The sequence below is a fragment of the Ranitomeya imitator genome, chromosome 5 (genome assembly GCF_032444005.1).
Source record: "Ranitomeya imitator isolate aRanImi1 chromosome 5, aRanImi1.pri, whole genome shotgun sequence".
NCBI lineage: Eukaryota > Metazoa > Chordata > Amphibia > Anura > Dendrobatidae > Ranitomeya > Ranitomeya imitator.
The window spans coordinates 394128934-394146734 of NC_091286.1; the positions used below are offsets into that span (position 1 = coordinate 394128934).

Below are 17801 nucleotides of genomic sequence, written 5' to 3' on the forward strand. Positions count from 1 at the left end.
GTACACAATCTCAGATGGCTTTAGGGCCTTTTACATGACTTCTGAGGGTATTTGGAGGCTTTGGAGTACAACAATTTGAGAGTAACTGAATCGCTGCAGATTATATTTTTTGCGAAAAATTTCCTGAACCTGCTGAAATGGAATTTCTAAATATTCAATCATCAAGTTGTTCACATAGTGCAAGAGTAATATCATTTTGATGTACTGGATCCAAAAATCAAGTAATATGTATTTACCATGTCCTCTCTTTACTAGTCATTACTAGTGATGAGGGAACGTGCTTACTTAGATAAGGTGTAATCCGAGCATGTCATGCTGCTGAGTGTCTTCAAGGTACTCGAAAAATATGAGTATCCGTGCATTCTTGCCTCGTGGCTGTTCAACAACCACAAATGCAGGGATTGCCTAACAAAGAGCCAATCCCTGCATGTGTTGCGGCTGTTGAACAGCCGTAAGACATGCAGCCGCAGGGACTAGAACATATTTTCGGGCATGCCACAGACGCTCTGTTAGCACTCAAGCATGCTCTGATAACACCTTATTTGAACTCGTTGGCTCATCACTAGTCACTACTGTTATGGCTAAAAAAAAACACTCCTACTTATAATATTATTGTTATTAGTAGTAGTACAAAACCTAAAAAGCTTCACCAAAGTGTTTTGTATGGGTTGCAGCAAGGTGTGTTGCATTGTCACTAAGGGTTTGTTAGCTTCTTAATATAAAAGTTATACCCTTTAATCCTTATATTATTAAGTTATTGCAGCATCTTTTTAGTAGCATTTAACAATGTAAAATAAAAACATTGACCACTGAGTTTTAATTATAGCTGATGTGTAGAGGTGCAAAGTAGTAATGTACTTAACATATGTAGGCAGCACATTCCCTGATGATTCTCCTTTATTGAAAGTCACACTGTACGAAATACAATACTGTGACAAATGTGCATTCGGCATTTAAAGAGAATCATGTGATGTTTTCCACAAGTAAGTGACTTTTCAATTTCCTGTCTCATAAGGGTTTGAGTATAATGGAATTTCTCAAGGGAAAAATTGAGTTGTGTGCTTACAACTCTTGAACATTCCATATTATGTCTGTGACTGGAGCACTGGATTCAAATAAATGACCCAGATAGTGTTAGAAATCTGTGATGTACTGATAAGAACTATTGTGACATCCAGTAGATGAGATTTTGTCTGAGACTAAGGACATCATATATGGTTAATCTTGCTAGAGCATAAACTGATACATATATCTATTCCTGTGCATTTATTCACTTAATGTTTTAAACGGTATTCTCATCTAAGTCCAGTTCTAACTATTTAAAAGCAAAAGGTCATAGTTTAACACTTCCAAAATACAGTTATTTAATTATTTTTTAGCTGTTACATATAGGTCCATATTTTATCCGCACCAGTGTTTCCCCTTGAGAGAACCGACATAATATAGAATGATACTAGAGAGGGAAACATGATCCTGATGGGATTCTGATGATATCCTGATGCCTTTGTTAAGGTGAACCTGTCCAGTTTTGGCCGATAAGAGATGCGGCCATCAACCCACGGTACCACGCTCCAATTGTTGGCAATAACACAGAGTTCGTCCATGGTCAGCCAGTTCGCCGTCCAATTCCGGACTCTGGTCTCTGAGCTGGAGTGGCCGGATAAAGTCCTTATTCCGGTGTTCTGGAAAGGACTGGCAGACCATGTGAAGGATGCTTTGGCTACCAGGGAGATTCCTGCCACACTGGAAGAGCTCATTTCAATATCTACCCGCATTGACCTCCATTTTAACGAACGGAGGTTAGAGCAAACCCAGTGTAGGCAGAGGTTTCGGCTGGCTTCCACCTTCGCCAGACCTCTAGAATCTTCCGTTCAGGCATCCGACTCCCATGAGGCCATGGAGGTTTATCGAGTGGGACCTAAGTTTCGGACCGCTCGAGTACCCATGGTTTGTAGAAATTGCCAACAACAAGGACATTATGCAAATAAATGTCCACGGCGGTCAGGTAAACGATCGCGTCTAGTAACCATTGGAGGAGGTTCACTAGACACAGCGGCGTTTTCCTCCAAGCTGTCCTTCAAAGGGACAATCATGTTAGGCTCATCCTCTCTAACAGTCGAGCTTTGTGTGGATTCTGAAGCAGAGGTGAATTTCATGTCCTCTGCTTTTGCTCTGCGCCACGCAATACCTCTGGTGATGCTCGCCAAACCGGTGACTGTTAGAGTAGTGAATGGGTCGACACTTCCTTCACAAATCACACACCAGACTGTCCCTTTCACGTTATCCATGTCCCCCTCCCACCAGGAGATTATTTCCCTTCTTGTCCTTCCCAAGGGAATGGACGAGATTCTGCTGGGAATACCCTGGCTCCGTTTCTACTCCCCACATATTGAGTGGACCTCTGGGAGGATATTGGGTTGGAGTGATTCTTGTAAGGGCAGATGTGTGAAAGAGTGCGTTCAGGTTTCCACCACTGAGATACCCGCAGATCTTTATTCTCTTCCCAAATGCTATTGGTCCTATGCAGACCTCTTCTACAAAAAGGCTACGGAGACCCTTCCGCCTCACTGTCCCGATGACTGTCCTATTGATCTCTTGCCTGGAGCAGAGGGGAAGAGACGGGTCTATCACCTCTCCCCCCTGAAACGGAGGCTATGTCCCGATACATCCAGGAAAATTTGGCAAGAGGGTTCATTAGGAAGTCAGTGTCACCTGCAGGGGCGGGGTTCTTCTTCATGCAGAAGAAGACCAGAAAATTACGTCCTTGCATAGATTACAGGGGTCTTAACGCCATCACAGTTAAGAGTAAGTACCCGCTGCCCCTGATTTCTGAGCTCTTTGATAGGCTACGGGGAGCTAAGGTATTTACCAAATTAGATCTGCGGGGTCCTTATAACCTGATTCGCATCCGTGAGGGGGACGAATGGAAGACGGCGTTTAATACCAGGGATGGGCACTATGAGTATCTGGTGATGCCCTTTGGGCTCTGTAATGCCCCAGCCGTTTTCCAAGCCAAAATTTATGATTTTTGATCGCTTTTTGCTCCAGTATTCTGGCATAAAAGCTTAGATGAAACAGTCCCACTGTATGTAGAGTAGTGCAATTTATATTTCTATATATACTAATAAGTAACATTATGCCATACAATATGTTTTAACAAAAATCTTGATAATTTATTTTTACATTAAATTTCATATTCCAATATGTAATAGGTGTAATAATAATAAAAATAATATTAGCAAGTACCCCAGTTATAATTGTAGTATAATTCTGATTAATTAACTATGTTACCCCATGTGCAGAGCATTGCAATAACTTAGATATCCATTCCTAAGGCGAGTCACAAAGTAACAGTTAGTTGTTAGGAGTCATAACCGTAGATACCTAAGCTACTGCAATGTCCTGCACATGAGGTAAGTGACATAGCTATTTACAAGAACTATACTACATTTATAATTGGAGTTATTTGCTAATATTATTATTATTGTTATTATTATTATGCCTACTACATATTGCGATGGGATCTTGGAGGTGGGAATACCCCCTTAAGTAAGCTTTTTTAGTCATAGCTGCTCAACCCTGTTTGTCCTACTTTTTATAAGAAATGGAAAGCCACTATTTTACCTACAGTATGCTATGTTTAACCTGAGCTATTGAAGTTGGAAATATGGCAAATGACAGAAGGTGGCCAGAAAACACACTGCAGCTGTAAAGCAATATGTCACTTTCCCTTATCATTTCAAAAAAGTTACTTTGGATAGTTGCAGCAACAGTACTACTTGGTTGTGCCATCAAGAATACGTTGATTTGCATTAGTGTGCAGATTTGTGCAATGCAAATACATTGGGCAGTCATGACATACAAAACAGCAGTGTATTGAAGGAGCTGAAATACTCCCTAATGATAAGAAATAGAAATTAAATGGCATTGCGTTATACAATTAGGAGAAATAAACTTTTTATAGGGTCCCAAGTCTTAGCCATTTCATGTTATTCATTCTAAAATGATGCAAGATTAAATGAATGCATCTAAAAATAACAATATTTGGAAATACCACATTTTTTAAATGTAAATCTCTCGTTTGTGAATCGGCATGCTACCTATACACAAGAGACAGTATCATACACCTGCTGGCAGAGCTGAACAAAAAGTGATTCTCCTGCTATGCTGCTTATATTTCTGAAGGTTTCAGGGGGTAATTCATTTCTATGCTTAACAACTGGCTGTCTGCCTTTCACTGTAAGACTAATGGTCACAAAAACAAAAGCAGAGAAAAATGAAGGTTAAAGGAGAAATATGTAGAAAAAAAAAGAAATTTAAAGTAGGGAAGGAAACATTTCTGTTTTGTCTTCATAAAATAGGCTCTATGGATATGAATCATGAGATAAAATGAGCATTCACATTAATCACATAAAAACAATGGTACCAAGCCAACAAAAGAGTGTTTCCAAACTGAAAGGCTTTTAAGTTGAGGAAAATAATTCGTCATAACCACAGAAATTTCCTTAAAGGAAACCTGCCAAGAGGTTGGTATGTATTCCGAGGACATTGCGCTGTAGTTTTCATTTAATGACGGTTTTATCACCAAGAAACTATCACTGTCAGGACTGATGCTCACGTGAGCCCTGGTCCAATGCCATTCTCTCCTCTGATAAGGGGCTTACTGTCAATAGACAATGTACATAGAAAACTATAGTGAGGGAGCGGTTAGCTTTCGGAGCAATGCTACATGCTCCATCTAAAAGCTCCAACTGTGTCAAAACTGCTGCAGCCAGTAGACTGTGATACATCGCTAGAATCAGGGTCCCTTTTCCCATGATATGCTGCTCTCAGATGAAATAGGAACAACTTAGTGACAGATTCGATACAGATAACATTTTTTTTCTTGAAACATCTGTCTTTCTGATCGAAGATGCAACATTGGTCAGCAGCTCAGAAAATGCTACCTAATGGAACGCATAATGCCCACTTTAAAATCGAGGAGAGCAAGGATACTATTTTGATGCCATTTTCAATCTTTACTTCTTATTTTCAGTGACTGACAACATCCACAGAGTGTTTCAGATGAATACTCCATGTTGAATGAATAACAGAATGGGACTTAAATATGTGTAAAAATTTAGGTGCTAATAAACGTACAATTGACAATAAAATCATCTTTAATCTGCGTACAAATTAGCTTGTAAGTGCTCAGTAATGGTTCCCAAGCCAGGAAAGTGAATTACTAATCCACAATTCTTCACCACTGGTGTTGTTGACTGACAAGTCCAGCATTTAATTGTGGCCACATAATCTCCCATCGTTGCCATGTATTACAAAGGGCCATGCATCCCGAGTCCATAACTGTGTCAACTGATCATAGGAAAGACTGTCACTATGAATGTATCCTTCCCAACAGTGAAGTATCTTAGCCCTGGAAGAGAATGGTAGAACAGAGAATAATCAACAAAAAAGAAAGGCTCGAGGGTTGTTAGTGGTGATTATATATAGTAATTAAAGATCCTTTTCCTGGCAATTCTAAAGGAGCATTTACACTGAAAGATTATTTTGAATGCGCATTTGTAAGAAAGTTCATTTTATGAGAATGTGTGAGTGCAAACAGGCTGCTGATCATCCAATATACAAGGAAAAAGTTCATTCACCACATTAATTCATCTTTTGTGCTGCACTGGCACCTGTAGCATGGCAACGTGTATTGTATAGCAGGACTAATTAGCTTCCTGTTGTGGCCAATGGGTCAGTATCATGCTCTACTAAAACTCCCAACTCTTTCCTAGGAATTGCTCATTATAGCTCCACTTGCTCTAATGTAGTCCTATTTTTCAGCTCTTGCTTAGTCCATTTGCTTCCTGTTTATTTTTTGTTTACCTCGACCAGTGTTTTCATATCCTTCAGCTTGCCAATCCTGTGTCTTCCCTCCTGGTTCTGACTCGGAGGCTAACTATTCTTACCAGCCCATTCCATCTCCCAGCAGTTACTTTGAGGACTCAAACCAGGGGACCCTGTGTAAGTCCAGATCCTTGCACAGGGTTTAAAGGTGAAGGCCAGGGCACCTGTGGGACCTGATAGTCAGAGTAGCAAGTGCAATGTCTGTTCATGGAGGCCCTATTCAGTGCTGCCTATTAATCATGGACAGAGTCTATTATAATATCCCAAATGTTCTTTGATTGCTCAGACATACTCCAAAATCTTTTGGAAAAGTACACCCAGGATAATCAAGTCTGCTACAGCTGAAAGGGACCTTTCTACATGTAACTACTACATGTTACCACCGATGATATTGTAATTGAATGCCCAACAAGTTAATATCCCAATTAAAGTTCACTGTTCACATATTTTTAGCCATCTAGTGAATAAAATATTTTATCAAAATGAAAGCTTTTGGCAATAAATGATGCTTTATTAAACTATTATGAAATTATATTTGAATGTTATATACATCTGTATTTATAATGATTTTGTGATATTTGCAATAATATAGACTGCAGCATCTATATATATAATTGTCTAAGGATTTTTCCGTCTGTCTGTCTGTCTGTCTGTCTGTCTGTCCTGGAAATCCCGCGTCTCTGATTGGTCGAGGCCGCTAGGCCTCGACCAATCAGCAATGGGCACAGCGACGATGATGTCATAAAGGACGTAGAAATCCCACGTTTCTGATTCAGCGACGGGCACAGTATCGACGTAGATGTCATAATGGTTGCCATGGCGACGATGATGTCATAAAGGTTACCTCGACCAATCAGCGACGGGCACAGTCTGCCGCGAATTCTGGAATCATCATTGTCCATATACTACGGGGACATGCATATTCTAGAATACTCGATGCGTTAGAATCGGGCCACAATCTAGTTAATAATAATAATCTTTATTTTTATATAGCGCTAACATATTCTGCAGCGCTTTACAGGTTGCACACATTATCATCACTGTCCCCAATGGGGCTCACAATCTAAATTCCCTATCAGTATGTCTTTGGAATGTGGGAGGAAACCGGAGTGCCCGGAGGAAACCCACACAAACACGGGGAGAACATACAAACTCCTTGCAGATGTTGTTCAAGGTGGTATTAGAGCCCAGGACTCCAGCGCTGCAAGGCTACAGTGCTAACCACTGCGCCACCATGCTACATTTTCCTTTCAACACTAACAAACCTACATATTGTTTCTATATTACTAATAAGAATACATAATGTCATAATCTGCAATTCAATATTTCAGAAAATGGAATTTAAAATATCTGTTTGCTCAGAGCATGTTGACTTTACCCAAGTTCCACATAAAAACTGAATATTTTCTATTCACAAACGCTTTATACTATGCTTTCCTAGATACTATATTGGACATCTTAACTGTTCTTGTCCTTACTGTTCTTTTTAATATGCACATTTCAGCACATAATGGTTCTTTGATTATGCAAGTTATGAAAATATTTGCTTTAATTATATTATTTAGCTGTATGTCAATGGAAAGTTTTGCGGTTTTATGTTTCAAAGCAAAGATTTAAACTTAACCTTTTTCATGAACCTAATTTCCTGTCTGAATTAGCCACACTATTAAATATTTGAATTCAGCGTAGGAGTCAAATTGAGAATTGTTATTCTAGTCTATACATGTTTATACACTATATTAGTGGCTAAATAGCACATGTACAATATGCATACATGAATATACAAATACAAATACACTCAAACCATGAGCAGAAAATTATCCTGGATATTAATACCGTTTTAAGTTGATCAAACCTAAATAACGTCTTTAAGTGAAGAATCCAGGGATATTAATTATTCTTGAAGAAAATGAAACATTCAAAATATATAAATTTGTTTAGCCCAACATGCATTGTTCCCATAAAGGTCAACAAAGTCTAAACCACAGATCTGTATTTGAGACTACATTGGATTTGATTCACAATTCAAAAGTTTTCTGTTTCAGTATTTTAGATGTTTTAGGCCATGTTCATTTGTTCAATATTTCGTCAGTATTTCAAAACAGTATTTGTAAGCCAAAACCAGGAGTGGGTGATAAATGCAGAAGTTGTGCATATGTTTCTATTATACTTTTCCTCTATTTGTTCCACTCCTGGTTTTGGCTCACAAATACTGATGTAAAATACTGACCAAATACTGATTGTGTGAAAGTGACATTAATTAGATGTTGCTATGGTCAATGATAAAAAAAATAATTTCATAAATTATTAAACTTGTATTTACGAATACATCAGGTTTATGCAAAAATACGATATTTAGTGTACTAACTCTAATTTATCAATACATTGTTGCCTTTGCATGCTGGATATCATCTCCTGAGTCAAAACCTGACTGATGGCAACCCATTGTTGCTTAATTAGCGCGGGGAGTTTATATCAATTTCTGCATTTTTGTTTATCCACCCATTTTTTTAGGATTGAGATCTGATGAGTTTCCCTGCCATGAACCCCACTTTTTAGCATTTTGCCCACCAAGCCATTTAGTTATCAATTCTTCCTTGTAACATGGTGATCAATCATACTAAAAAAACACTGTTCATGACCTAATTGCTTCTGTATCCTTGGCGGAAGTTGCTCTTTGAGGATATTTCAATATCATTCTTTATGCAGGACAATATTTTTAGGAAAAATTGTGAGTGAGCCCACTTCCTTGGAAAAAAAGCACAAAAATGGTCTCAAGATACTTTATTGTTTGCATCACACAGGACTCATGGAAGAGCTTACCTTTTCGTATCTGGACATTCATTCTTCCAGATGTTCCAAACAGTTTGCTAGGGATTTTCATTAGAGAAAATAATTTAACCCCTGTCTTCAGTAGTCTAATCCACATATTTCCTGAGAAAATGTCAGTCTCTTCTTGTTGTTTTTCATGGAAAGAAGTGGCTTATTTGCTGCCCTTCTTCACACAATGCCAACCTCAAAAAGCTCTCATCTCACTACACAGGGTATTTTCATCTACACGATCCTATCCCAACATGCAGTAGGTGTAATAATAATAATAATAATAAATACCTCCTATTAGAAATGTAGAATAGTTTTTCTGATTCGCTATGTCTCTTTCCTCATGTGAAGGTTTTGCAGGACCTTAGGTGTCTGGGAATAATATTGATAGGGAGGTTCAAGACTTGCAGAATCCATGTAACTGTGAAATGAATGATCTGCGCTATAATGCAGTACAGCACCCTAACTATACCATTTTATTTTATTTTTGACGCACTACAACAAGAAGTGAAGTTTACCATTCTTGTCAGTTCTAATTTTTCGACTGAAAAACACTGAAATCAATGCTGTTATGCATGAGAAAGTATGCTTACCAGCTTGTGAGGTTGACAAGCCATAGGCAATATCTTTTTTTGCATTTGTTTTGTATTTATTTTTACTAAAAGCAATTAGAGGTTTTGAAGTATTGTGATTCACTAAGAATCGATTAGCTGTATGTAGATCAGTTTTTTGGAAAATGTTTTCTGAATCCCACAAGTTTGAATTTCAAAATATTATCTGTATTGAGCAGCAGTTGAGAGCATATTGTAAAGGAGCATAAATGGGACATGATATTCAGGCAAGGATGAAGCAAAATAGGTTCATGTAGCCTATTACAAAGAATATATGATACATCATTACTTTTTATTAGCAATGTAAGTATTTACTAAAGCTAACAGTGGATTTTGGAAGACGTGACACTCTTTTTTTGTCTGGTTTTCAGCATTTTTGGAGAAACAATGGGCCAACCATGCAACATCTAAAGAAAGTCATGCAGCTTACAGAAGACAAAGCTGGATTGCAGTATTTATTACTCCACCCATCAAACATTAGTGACATAGCCTAGTAGTGCCACCAATGTTTATGGTTAAACAACCTCTTTATAAATGAGAAGAGCCTGCTTATTAAATAGGTTTGCCTTTTTTTTATGAAAAAAAATAGCTAATAAATAAACATAATAGAATTGTAAAACTCAGGCCAAACGGGAATTAGAATACTTAAATTCAGCAATTGGAGATCTTTGTTGAGTCTATTTATTTTTTAATATGATCCGTGTTGCATTTTACATATTAAGAACAAAAATTCACCTTTTTAATTGTTTCTTTTCTTTATATACCGTTTGTATTCAGCTGAATGTGGAGCAACAGTTACTGGAAATGAAGGAACCCTGCTCTCTCCAAATTACCCTGCCAACTATGACAACAACCATGAATGTATATACAGAATTGAAACGCAGCCTGGAAAGGGAATCCAGCTACGGGCCAGAAGTTTTCAGCTGCTGGAGGGTGACATTCTAAGGGTAAATGTATAATAGAAATTGTCTATTAAGATGTATTTAAAAAAAAAAAACTATATATTTTTTACTCCTGAAAGGAAAGTATCATTTATAGTATTTTTCCTAATTAAAACAAGAAAATGCTCTAAACTCAGTGACTTTCAAAATTCCGGGCAAAGATCACTAGGCAAGGAAAGTATTAGATGGAAATTGTGTGATCCTGGGTTACCTAAAGGTACCTTCACACTAAACGACGCTGCAGCGATCCAGACAATGATCCGGATCGCTGCAGCGTCGCTGTTTGGTCGCTGGAGAGCTGTCACACAGACCGCTCTCCAGCGACCAACGATGCCAGTAACCAGGGTAAACATCGGGTTACTAAGCGCAGGGCCGCGCTTAGTAACCCGATGTTTACCCTGGTTACCATCCTAAAAGTAAAAAAAACAAACGCTTCATACTTACCTTCCGCTGTCTGTCCCCGGCGCTCTGCTTCTCTGTACTGGCTGTGAGCACAGCGGCCGGAAAGCAGAGCGGTGACGTCACCGCTCTGCTTTCCGGCCGCTGTGCTCACAGCCAGTGCAGAGAAGCAGAGCCCAGAGGACAGACAGCGGTAGGTAAGTATGTAGTGTTTGTTTTTTTTTACTTTTAGGATGGTAACCAGGGTAAACATCGGGTTACTAAGCGTGGCCCTGCGCTTAGTAACCCGATGTTTACCCTGGTTACCAGCGAAGACATCGCTGAATCGGTGTCACACACGCCGATTCAGCGATGTCAGCGGGAGAGCCAGCGACCAAATAAAGTTCTGGCCTTCTAACCCCGACCAACGACATCACAGCAGGATCCTGATCGCTGCTGCCTGTCACACTGGACGATATCGCTAGCCAGGGCGCTGCAACGTCACGGATCGCTAGCGATATCGTTTAGTGTGAAGGTACCTTAAGATGCCAAAAAAGTTTATGATATGGGATGATCATTAAAATAAGCTCTCTTGACAATACAGAAATGTATTTAAAAAAAAAATCTCTTTATATTGCCATAATGGGGTTGACCACTACTGTACAGTCCATTATTAGTTACCCCAAGGTGCTACAAACAGTGAAGAACATTATACTTACCTCCAAGACCAGTGTTGCTCCTCTGCTCACGTGTCATGATAGCAGGCATGGTAAAACATTTCAAGCTATGTTTTTACAAAATATACACCACATTGAATAGTGTTTCCGTGAGTTATTAAACTGTTATGCAGCACTTTCTTTCTTATACCTTAAATTCAAAATTAAAGTCACCTCATGCACCAAGTCAAAGATGTAAGATGACAGCTTAGCTTCAAACTTCCAATTTCCTTTTAATAGAAGCTGACGGGAAGGAACAGAGTGGACAATTTCTTTTTTCTCCCTCATTGATGATCTTAGAAAAGACACACACAACTGAAATGTCACCATATATATATATTTTTTTTTTAGGTTGCCTAAAGTAGATTATCAAAAAGGCTGAGGTTACTAAACCTCAAAGGAAAAGTAAAGGTATAAATATTAATAGTATCGGAGAAAAGAGTTTTAACATTTTTGAAAACATAATTGATTATACAAGTCTTGACAGCACGGGAAGTGCTTGATCTTCCATCTAACCTGCCAAAATGAAGTCATTTATAACAAAATTAATCTTTTGCCCACAGTAAGGATTTTGTAAATGAATTACAGAGTTGGCTTTGGTAGATATCTGTCTCCGGTTTATGTTTACTTCTTCACATGACTGCGTTTGTGTTTTTGTTACAGGTGCATGATGGGAAAGACGGTTCTTCACGACTTTTAGGAGCTTTTACGAATAATGAGTTATTGAGATTAACACTTAACAGTACTTCAAACCATTTGTGGATAGAATTTAACACTAATGGATCTGACACTGACCTTGGTTTTCATCTGGTTTATAACAGTAAGTAGTTTTTCCCTATATATACATAAGTTATGCTGTGATTCGTTTTGTTTAGTCATTATTGGGAATGTGTCACCAGGTTTTTTTCTATTTAATCTGAAAGCAGCATAAGGTAGGGTCACAGAGTCTGATTTCAGGGATGTGTCGCATATTAGGCTATCTGGTGTAGATTCATTACAATCAGTGTTTTATCAGCAGGAGATTATCACTGCCCGACAAGGTGTTTCATGCGAACCCGTCCAGCTACTATGTGTAACACCACCCCACCGCTGATTTGCAGCTTGTTGGCAATGCACAGTGTATACATGAAGCTGACAATCAGTGGTGGGGAGTGGTAATACATATCCAAGCATTTTGACCACTGCTACATCTATAGTAGTGAATCAAGGATTTTATCAAAACTACCCCAAAAAGTCCAGTATGTGATAAATTTATGGAATCAGTATCTCGTCATCTACATCATGCTGATCCCAAATTACACAGTAAAACCTGACATATGATATATAAGAAAATCATTCTATATTATTTCTAAACACTCTTTTTCATTGATTACTTTGTATCTCCGTTCATACTGCACCCACACACACAAATGATACACCATTTGAAAGGTAAACTTGCCCCCTTCAGCAAGAAAATAGCCAAACAAACCACACATCCACGATGTGATAAAAATACAGTTTAAACATTAATTTTCATAAACCTGCATTAAGGAAAAATGACCTGCAGGTGGCACCACACTACCCCAAAGCACACTACCACAAAGCTGCTTACAGACATCACAAACAAATCCTAACATTTGCCTTGGAGGCTTTCCAGCTTGCTGAATTCCTTGCCCAGCCGATTTCAGGCACATTGGAGGATCGCACACTTCACTGCAGGTGAGTCACATATGCAAACACATTTGTAAACATGCACTGCCTATTCAATTGCATATTGGTCCATTTATACTCCATCGACACACACAAATGATACACCATTTCAAAGGTCAAATTACCTGCAGGTGGCATTTGCCTTGGGGTCTTTCCAGCTTGCAAAAGTGCTTGCTGTTTCAGGCAAATTCGAGGATTGCACACTTCACTGCAGGTGAGTCACATATGCAAGCACATTTGTAAACATGCACTGCTTTTTCAGTGATTACTTCGCCTCACATACACAAATGGTGAGTCACAGATGCAAACATGGTTGTAAACATGCACTGTTTTTTCGGTGATTACTTTGCCCCACAAACACAAGTAATACACCATTTGAAAGGTAAACTTGCCCCTTGCAGCAAGAAAAGACACAAACCAACCACACATTCACGATTTGATCAATAAATACAGCTTAAACATTCATTGTCAGAAACCTGCAGAAAAAACAATGATCTGCAGGTGGCACCACAACCTCTAGACAATTTATTGTACTACCAATCTACATATATAAATACCTCTCTGTGTTCATCATCTCATTAAATACATTAACATTTGACCAGCTTGATTTTCTTGAAATTGCCTGCGCCCCCGGCAACCAATGTGCAAAAATTTTGCACGGGCCAAGTAGTGATAACTTATTGCTGAGACTGGCTGTCACTTTTTGATCAATGGAGGTTCAACTAACTGGACTCCTCAAATCTTCAAATGTAGTTAGTTGTACAACTTTGTCTTCAAAATTTTCAAAATTGTGTTCTGCCCACTGATGGTAAAAGGTCACTGTGCATGAAACTGAAGCAGAGTCATATTGCCTGAAGTGAAAATAAAACCGTGAAGATAACTAAACAAAGAATTTTATTTATTATATTTCCTTTACATAGCGCCTTCATATTCCACAATGCTTTACAGACATCATCACTGTCCCCATTGGGGCTCACTATATCAATTCCCTATCAGTCTTTGGTGTTTGGAGGGAAACCAGAGCACCCGGAGGAAACCGTGCAAACTCTTTGCAAATGTTGTTCTTTGTGTGACTTAAACCCAGGACCCCAGCACTGTAAAGTGCTGCCTTAAAAGTAATCTTGAGACAGTAGATAGAAAAAAATTAAATTGCAAATCAATATAACCAGATGCTGTACATATGAAAACTTTACATTTGTAATTACTACATATTATTTAAGATAAAGGAGTCAAAGCATGAAAAAATGTTTTGAAATTGTAAAGTAATAAATGCTCTGCCAAACTGTTGCTTTTATGCTAGCAAAATACATATTTCTATGTAAAGCTGCATATGTGAGAGAAAGATAGTAATTTCTTCACTTTACAAAGCAGATTTAATATTATTATAGATTGTCACTCCTTTGCTTTACCTTCACTAAGGACTCACATTTCTCATTATACAAATTCAGTAAAATATCACAACATACAAGTAGAGATGGATGAACACCTAGATGTTTGGGTCCGGCTGGTTCAGCCGAACAGTTACAAAAAGTTTGGGTACCAGAACAGTATCCGGACCCAAACTCGAACCCGAACCCCATTCACTTGAATGGGGAGACCGAACAACCAGTGCTTGCCACGCTGTCATGCACACAACACCTCTTCTGATCGACGGTGAAATCATCCCGACCGGTCACAGAGTCGCAGTTCCCACGCTGTCAAAAGACAGCGTGAGCGCGAAGCTGTGATCGGAGATATAAAGTTCACCTCTTATCACTGCTGTAAGCTTATGAGACTACCTCTCCCATCAGCCGATGACTGCTGCTGCTAATAACAGTCATGGGAGTATTCATCAGCCGGCTCCTGCATTGTATATAAATATATATTTTTTTTAAATGGCGTGGGTTCCCCTCGTATTTTGGATAACCAGCTGGGCAAAACTCCCAGCAGGGGGCTGCAGCCCTCAGCTGTCAGCTTCAGCAAGACTAGTTATCAAGAATATCTCTCACCTATCTGTCATTCTGACCCACGCTATAATCCATGTCTGGTGGATAAACAGTTTTCAACCTGGATGGTGCAAAGATGCAACCGTCCAGGCTGAGAACCAGCAGCTCATTCAGCCTTGGAGATTGCCAACATCTGCTACTATACAGGAACGGGCGGTGCCATCTTGGAGGAGGACATTTTTTTTCTTCTTCAGCAAGATGGCCCTGCCGGCGACTGCGTAATTGTAGCTATTGGATCTTTACACACCGATAGCTGCTACTGCACAGGCGTGATAGGCGCCATTTTCACATTGACTTTTTTAACACTTGCTCAATAACATCAAGAATACTTATTAACTGGACACTAAACATGCCATTATGCTGCTGCATAGGTGCAATGGCTGGAATCTGCCTGCAGAAACATTTGTTTTCTTCAGTATGTACAGGTATTCATAATGCAAATTAGGGGGCAGGTCACTGAGGGATCAGTGACCCATCAGCAGTCTGCATTATGAATGCCTAATCAAAGCACCACATAAAGAGCCCCCCAGAGGCCGCCCCAGAGCACGAGCATATCATTAGCTAAAAACTGAAAATAAAGATTAAAAAACATCCACAAGATGGATTTCATCAACCAAGGTATCATTTTAATCAGTATAACGGTGCCGACCTGACTCTGTTTTCAGGTTACTGTGCACAATCCTGCTAACAGGTTCCCTTTAAATAATTAAAAAATACGGTGTGGGGACCCCTCTATTCTTGATAACCAGTTTTTCTGAAGCTGACAGCTGAGGGCTGCAGCCCACAGCTATGAGTTTTGCCAGGCTGGTTATTAAATATACAGAGGAACCCACATCACTCCTGCTCTCACTGTTATTAGTGGCAGAAGGTGTCAACTGATGGGAGTAATAGTCTCATCAGCTGACACCAGTGACCGGAGGTAAACTTTATACTTCCTATCACAGCTGCTGGCTCATGCTGTCTTTTCACAGCGTGGGAACCTCGGCTCTCTGACTGGCAGGGATGAATTTAACGTTGATCAGAAGTGGTGTTTGCTATGCTGTCATGCATATGACAACACAATAAACACCTGGTGTTTGGGCAGCCAAATTCGAACAGTAACACGGACGTCCTGGTGAAGTTCGTGTATGGTGTCCATGCCCAAACATTAGATGTTCAGTATTGACACTGAACTTTACTGTTCGGGTTTGCCCATCTCTATATACAAGCAAAAATCTCGATAAGACTGCATTTTAGATCATACCCACATATAGACACATATACCGGACTCATCTAATGTCATCCCCAAAATCATGTGTTATTCAAAGTTAGTCATCACTAGAGTTGAGCGACCTTGACCTTTTTAGAGTCGAGCCGGGTTTCGCGAAACCCGACTATCTCAAAAGTCGGGTCGAGTGAAATCGCCCGATTAGGACGTAAAGTCGGGATCGACCGAAACACGAAACCCAATGCAAGTCAATGGGGCAGCATAGTCGGCAGTGAGTGGGGGCCAGGAAAACACCTAGAGTGCCCATTTTAATGTCAAAACCATCCATTCTTCTTAATGAAGCTTGTCAAGCGTAATTTACCTTATAATAATTGGAAGGCATTTGAAATTGGGGGTCATTTGGCTAAAGTTGTGGTGGGTAGGGCTGGTTCAAGTAATTAGTGGGCCCAGGAAATCTGGACCACGTCACGGCAGTGGAGCAGGGAGAGGTAAGTATTTCAACTTTGCAAGTGCTGTGAACCTGAGCAAGCAGGGGGGGCCCACTCGTTGGCATTGGCACTGGCACAGGGCCCCTCAAAGTACAGCGGTGTGTTTGCACGGCGGGGGCGCCTCCCACCGGCAGCAACACTTTTGCGTACCATGAGAGGCCCTGTGCCAGTGACGTCGCCAACTAGTATTCCTCCCCCCACCTGATGAAGGAACCTGCACTTTCATCTGCACCTTCCTGTTTGTCCCCGTGTAAGGTGGTATGGTATGCGGGAAGGGGGACCTGACTTTCAGCAGGGTCACAATCTTGCAGTGTAGCGTGCACGGGAAATGTTGCGTTATGGGTCAATGTACCAGCAGACTCATCTATCACTGGCTGGGCAATGGGCAGGATGAGGAGGAAACACAGATATAGGCCCAAAGAATAAAGTGGGCTAAATGCAGTTCAAAATTGGTAACACAGGACTAATCAGGGGGCATTGCAGTGGAGGACATCTGGAATGAGAGGCTGACACAGAGAGTAGGCCCAAATCAGTAAGTAGTCGAAATGCAGTTCAAAATTGGCAACAGTAGTAAACAGGCGGCACAGCTTTGTTCAGTGGAGGAGAACAGCAAGGAGTGGCAGACACCGATAGTAGGCCCCAACCCAACTAGTAGGCCAAATGCAGTCTAACATTAACAACTACTTAACGAGCGCCTGAAAACGGAATTTCAGGACAGGAAACCAGGAGAACAGCAAGGAGCGGCAGACACCGATAGTAGGCCCCAAACCAACTAGTACGCCAAATGCAGTTGTTCCGTTTAACCACAATTTAATGAGAGCCTGAAGATAGAAGTTCAGGAAAGGCAACCTGGAGAACACCTTGGAGTGGAACACACCATCTCTCTACACCCCATACCCAATTTGTAGGCCTAATGCAGCGTAGTTTCCAACAACTACTAAACGAGAGCATGATGATCGAAGCATTGGCGAGGAAACCTGGGGAAGACCTTGGAGTGGAACACACCATCTCTCTACAGTGGAACACACCATCTCTCTACACCCCATACCCAATTTGTAGGCCTAATGCAGCGTAGTT

The 17801-nt window shown here is 40.1% G+C and overlaps 1 protein-coding gene across 1 annotated transcript in view; it reads left to right on the plus strand.

Annotated features, from left to right (window-relative positions):
* CSMD1 (CUB and Sushi multiple domains 1) overlaps nucleotides 1-17801 on the plus strand; it is a 3308788-nt gene that overhangs the window by 2435201 nt on the left and 855786 nt on the right. Inside the window, exons 22-23 of the mRNA XM_069726899.1 lie at nucleotides 10098-10267; nucleotides 12019-12175. Coding sequence (XP_069583000.1) covers nucleotides 10098-10267; nucleotides 12019-12175 — 327 coding nt within the window. The remainder of the gene's footprint in view (nucleotides 1-10097; nucleotides 10268-12018; nucleotides 12176-17801) is intronic.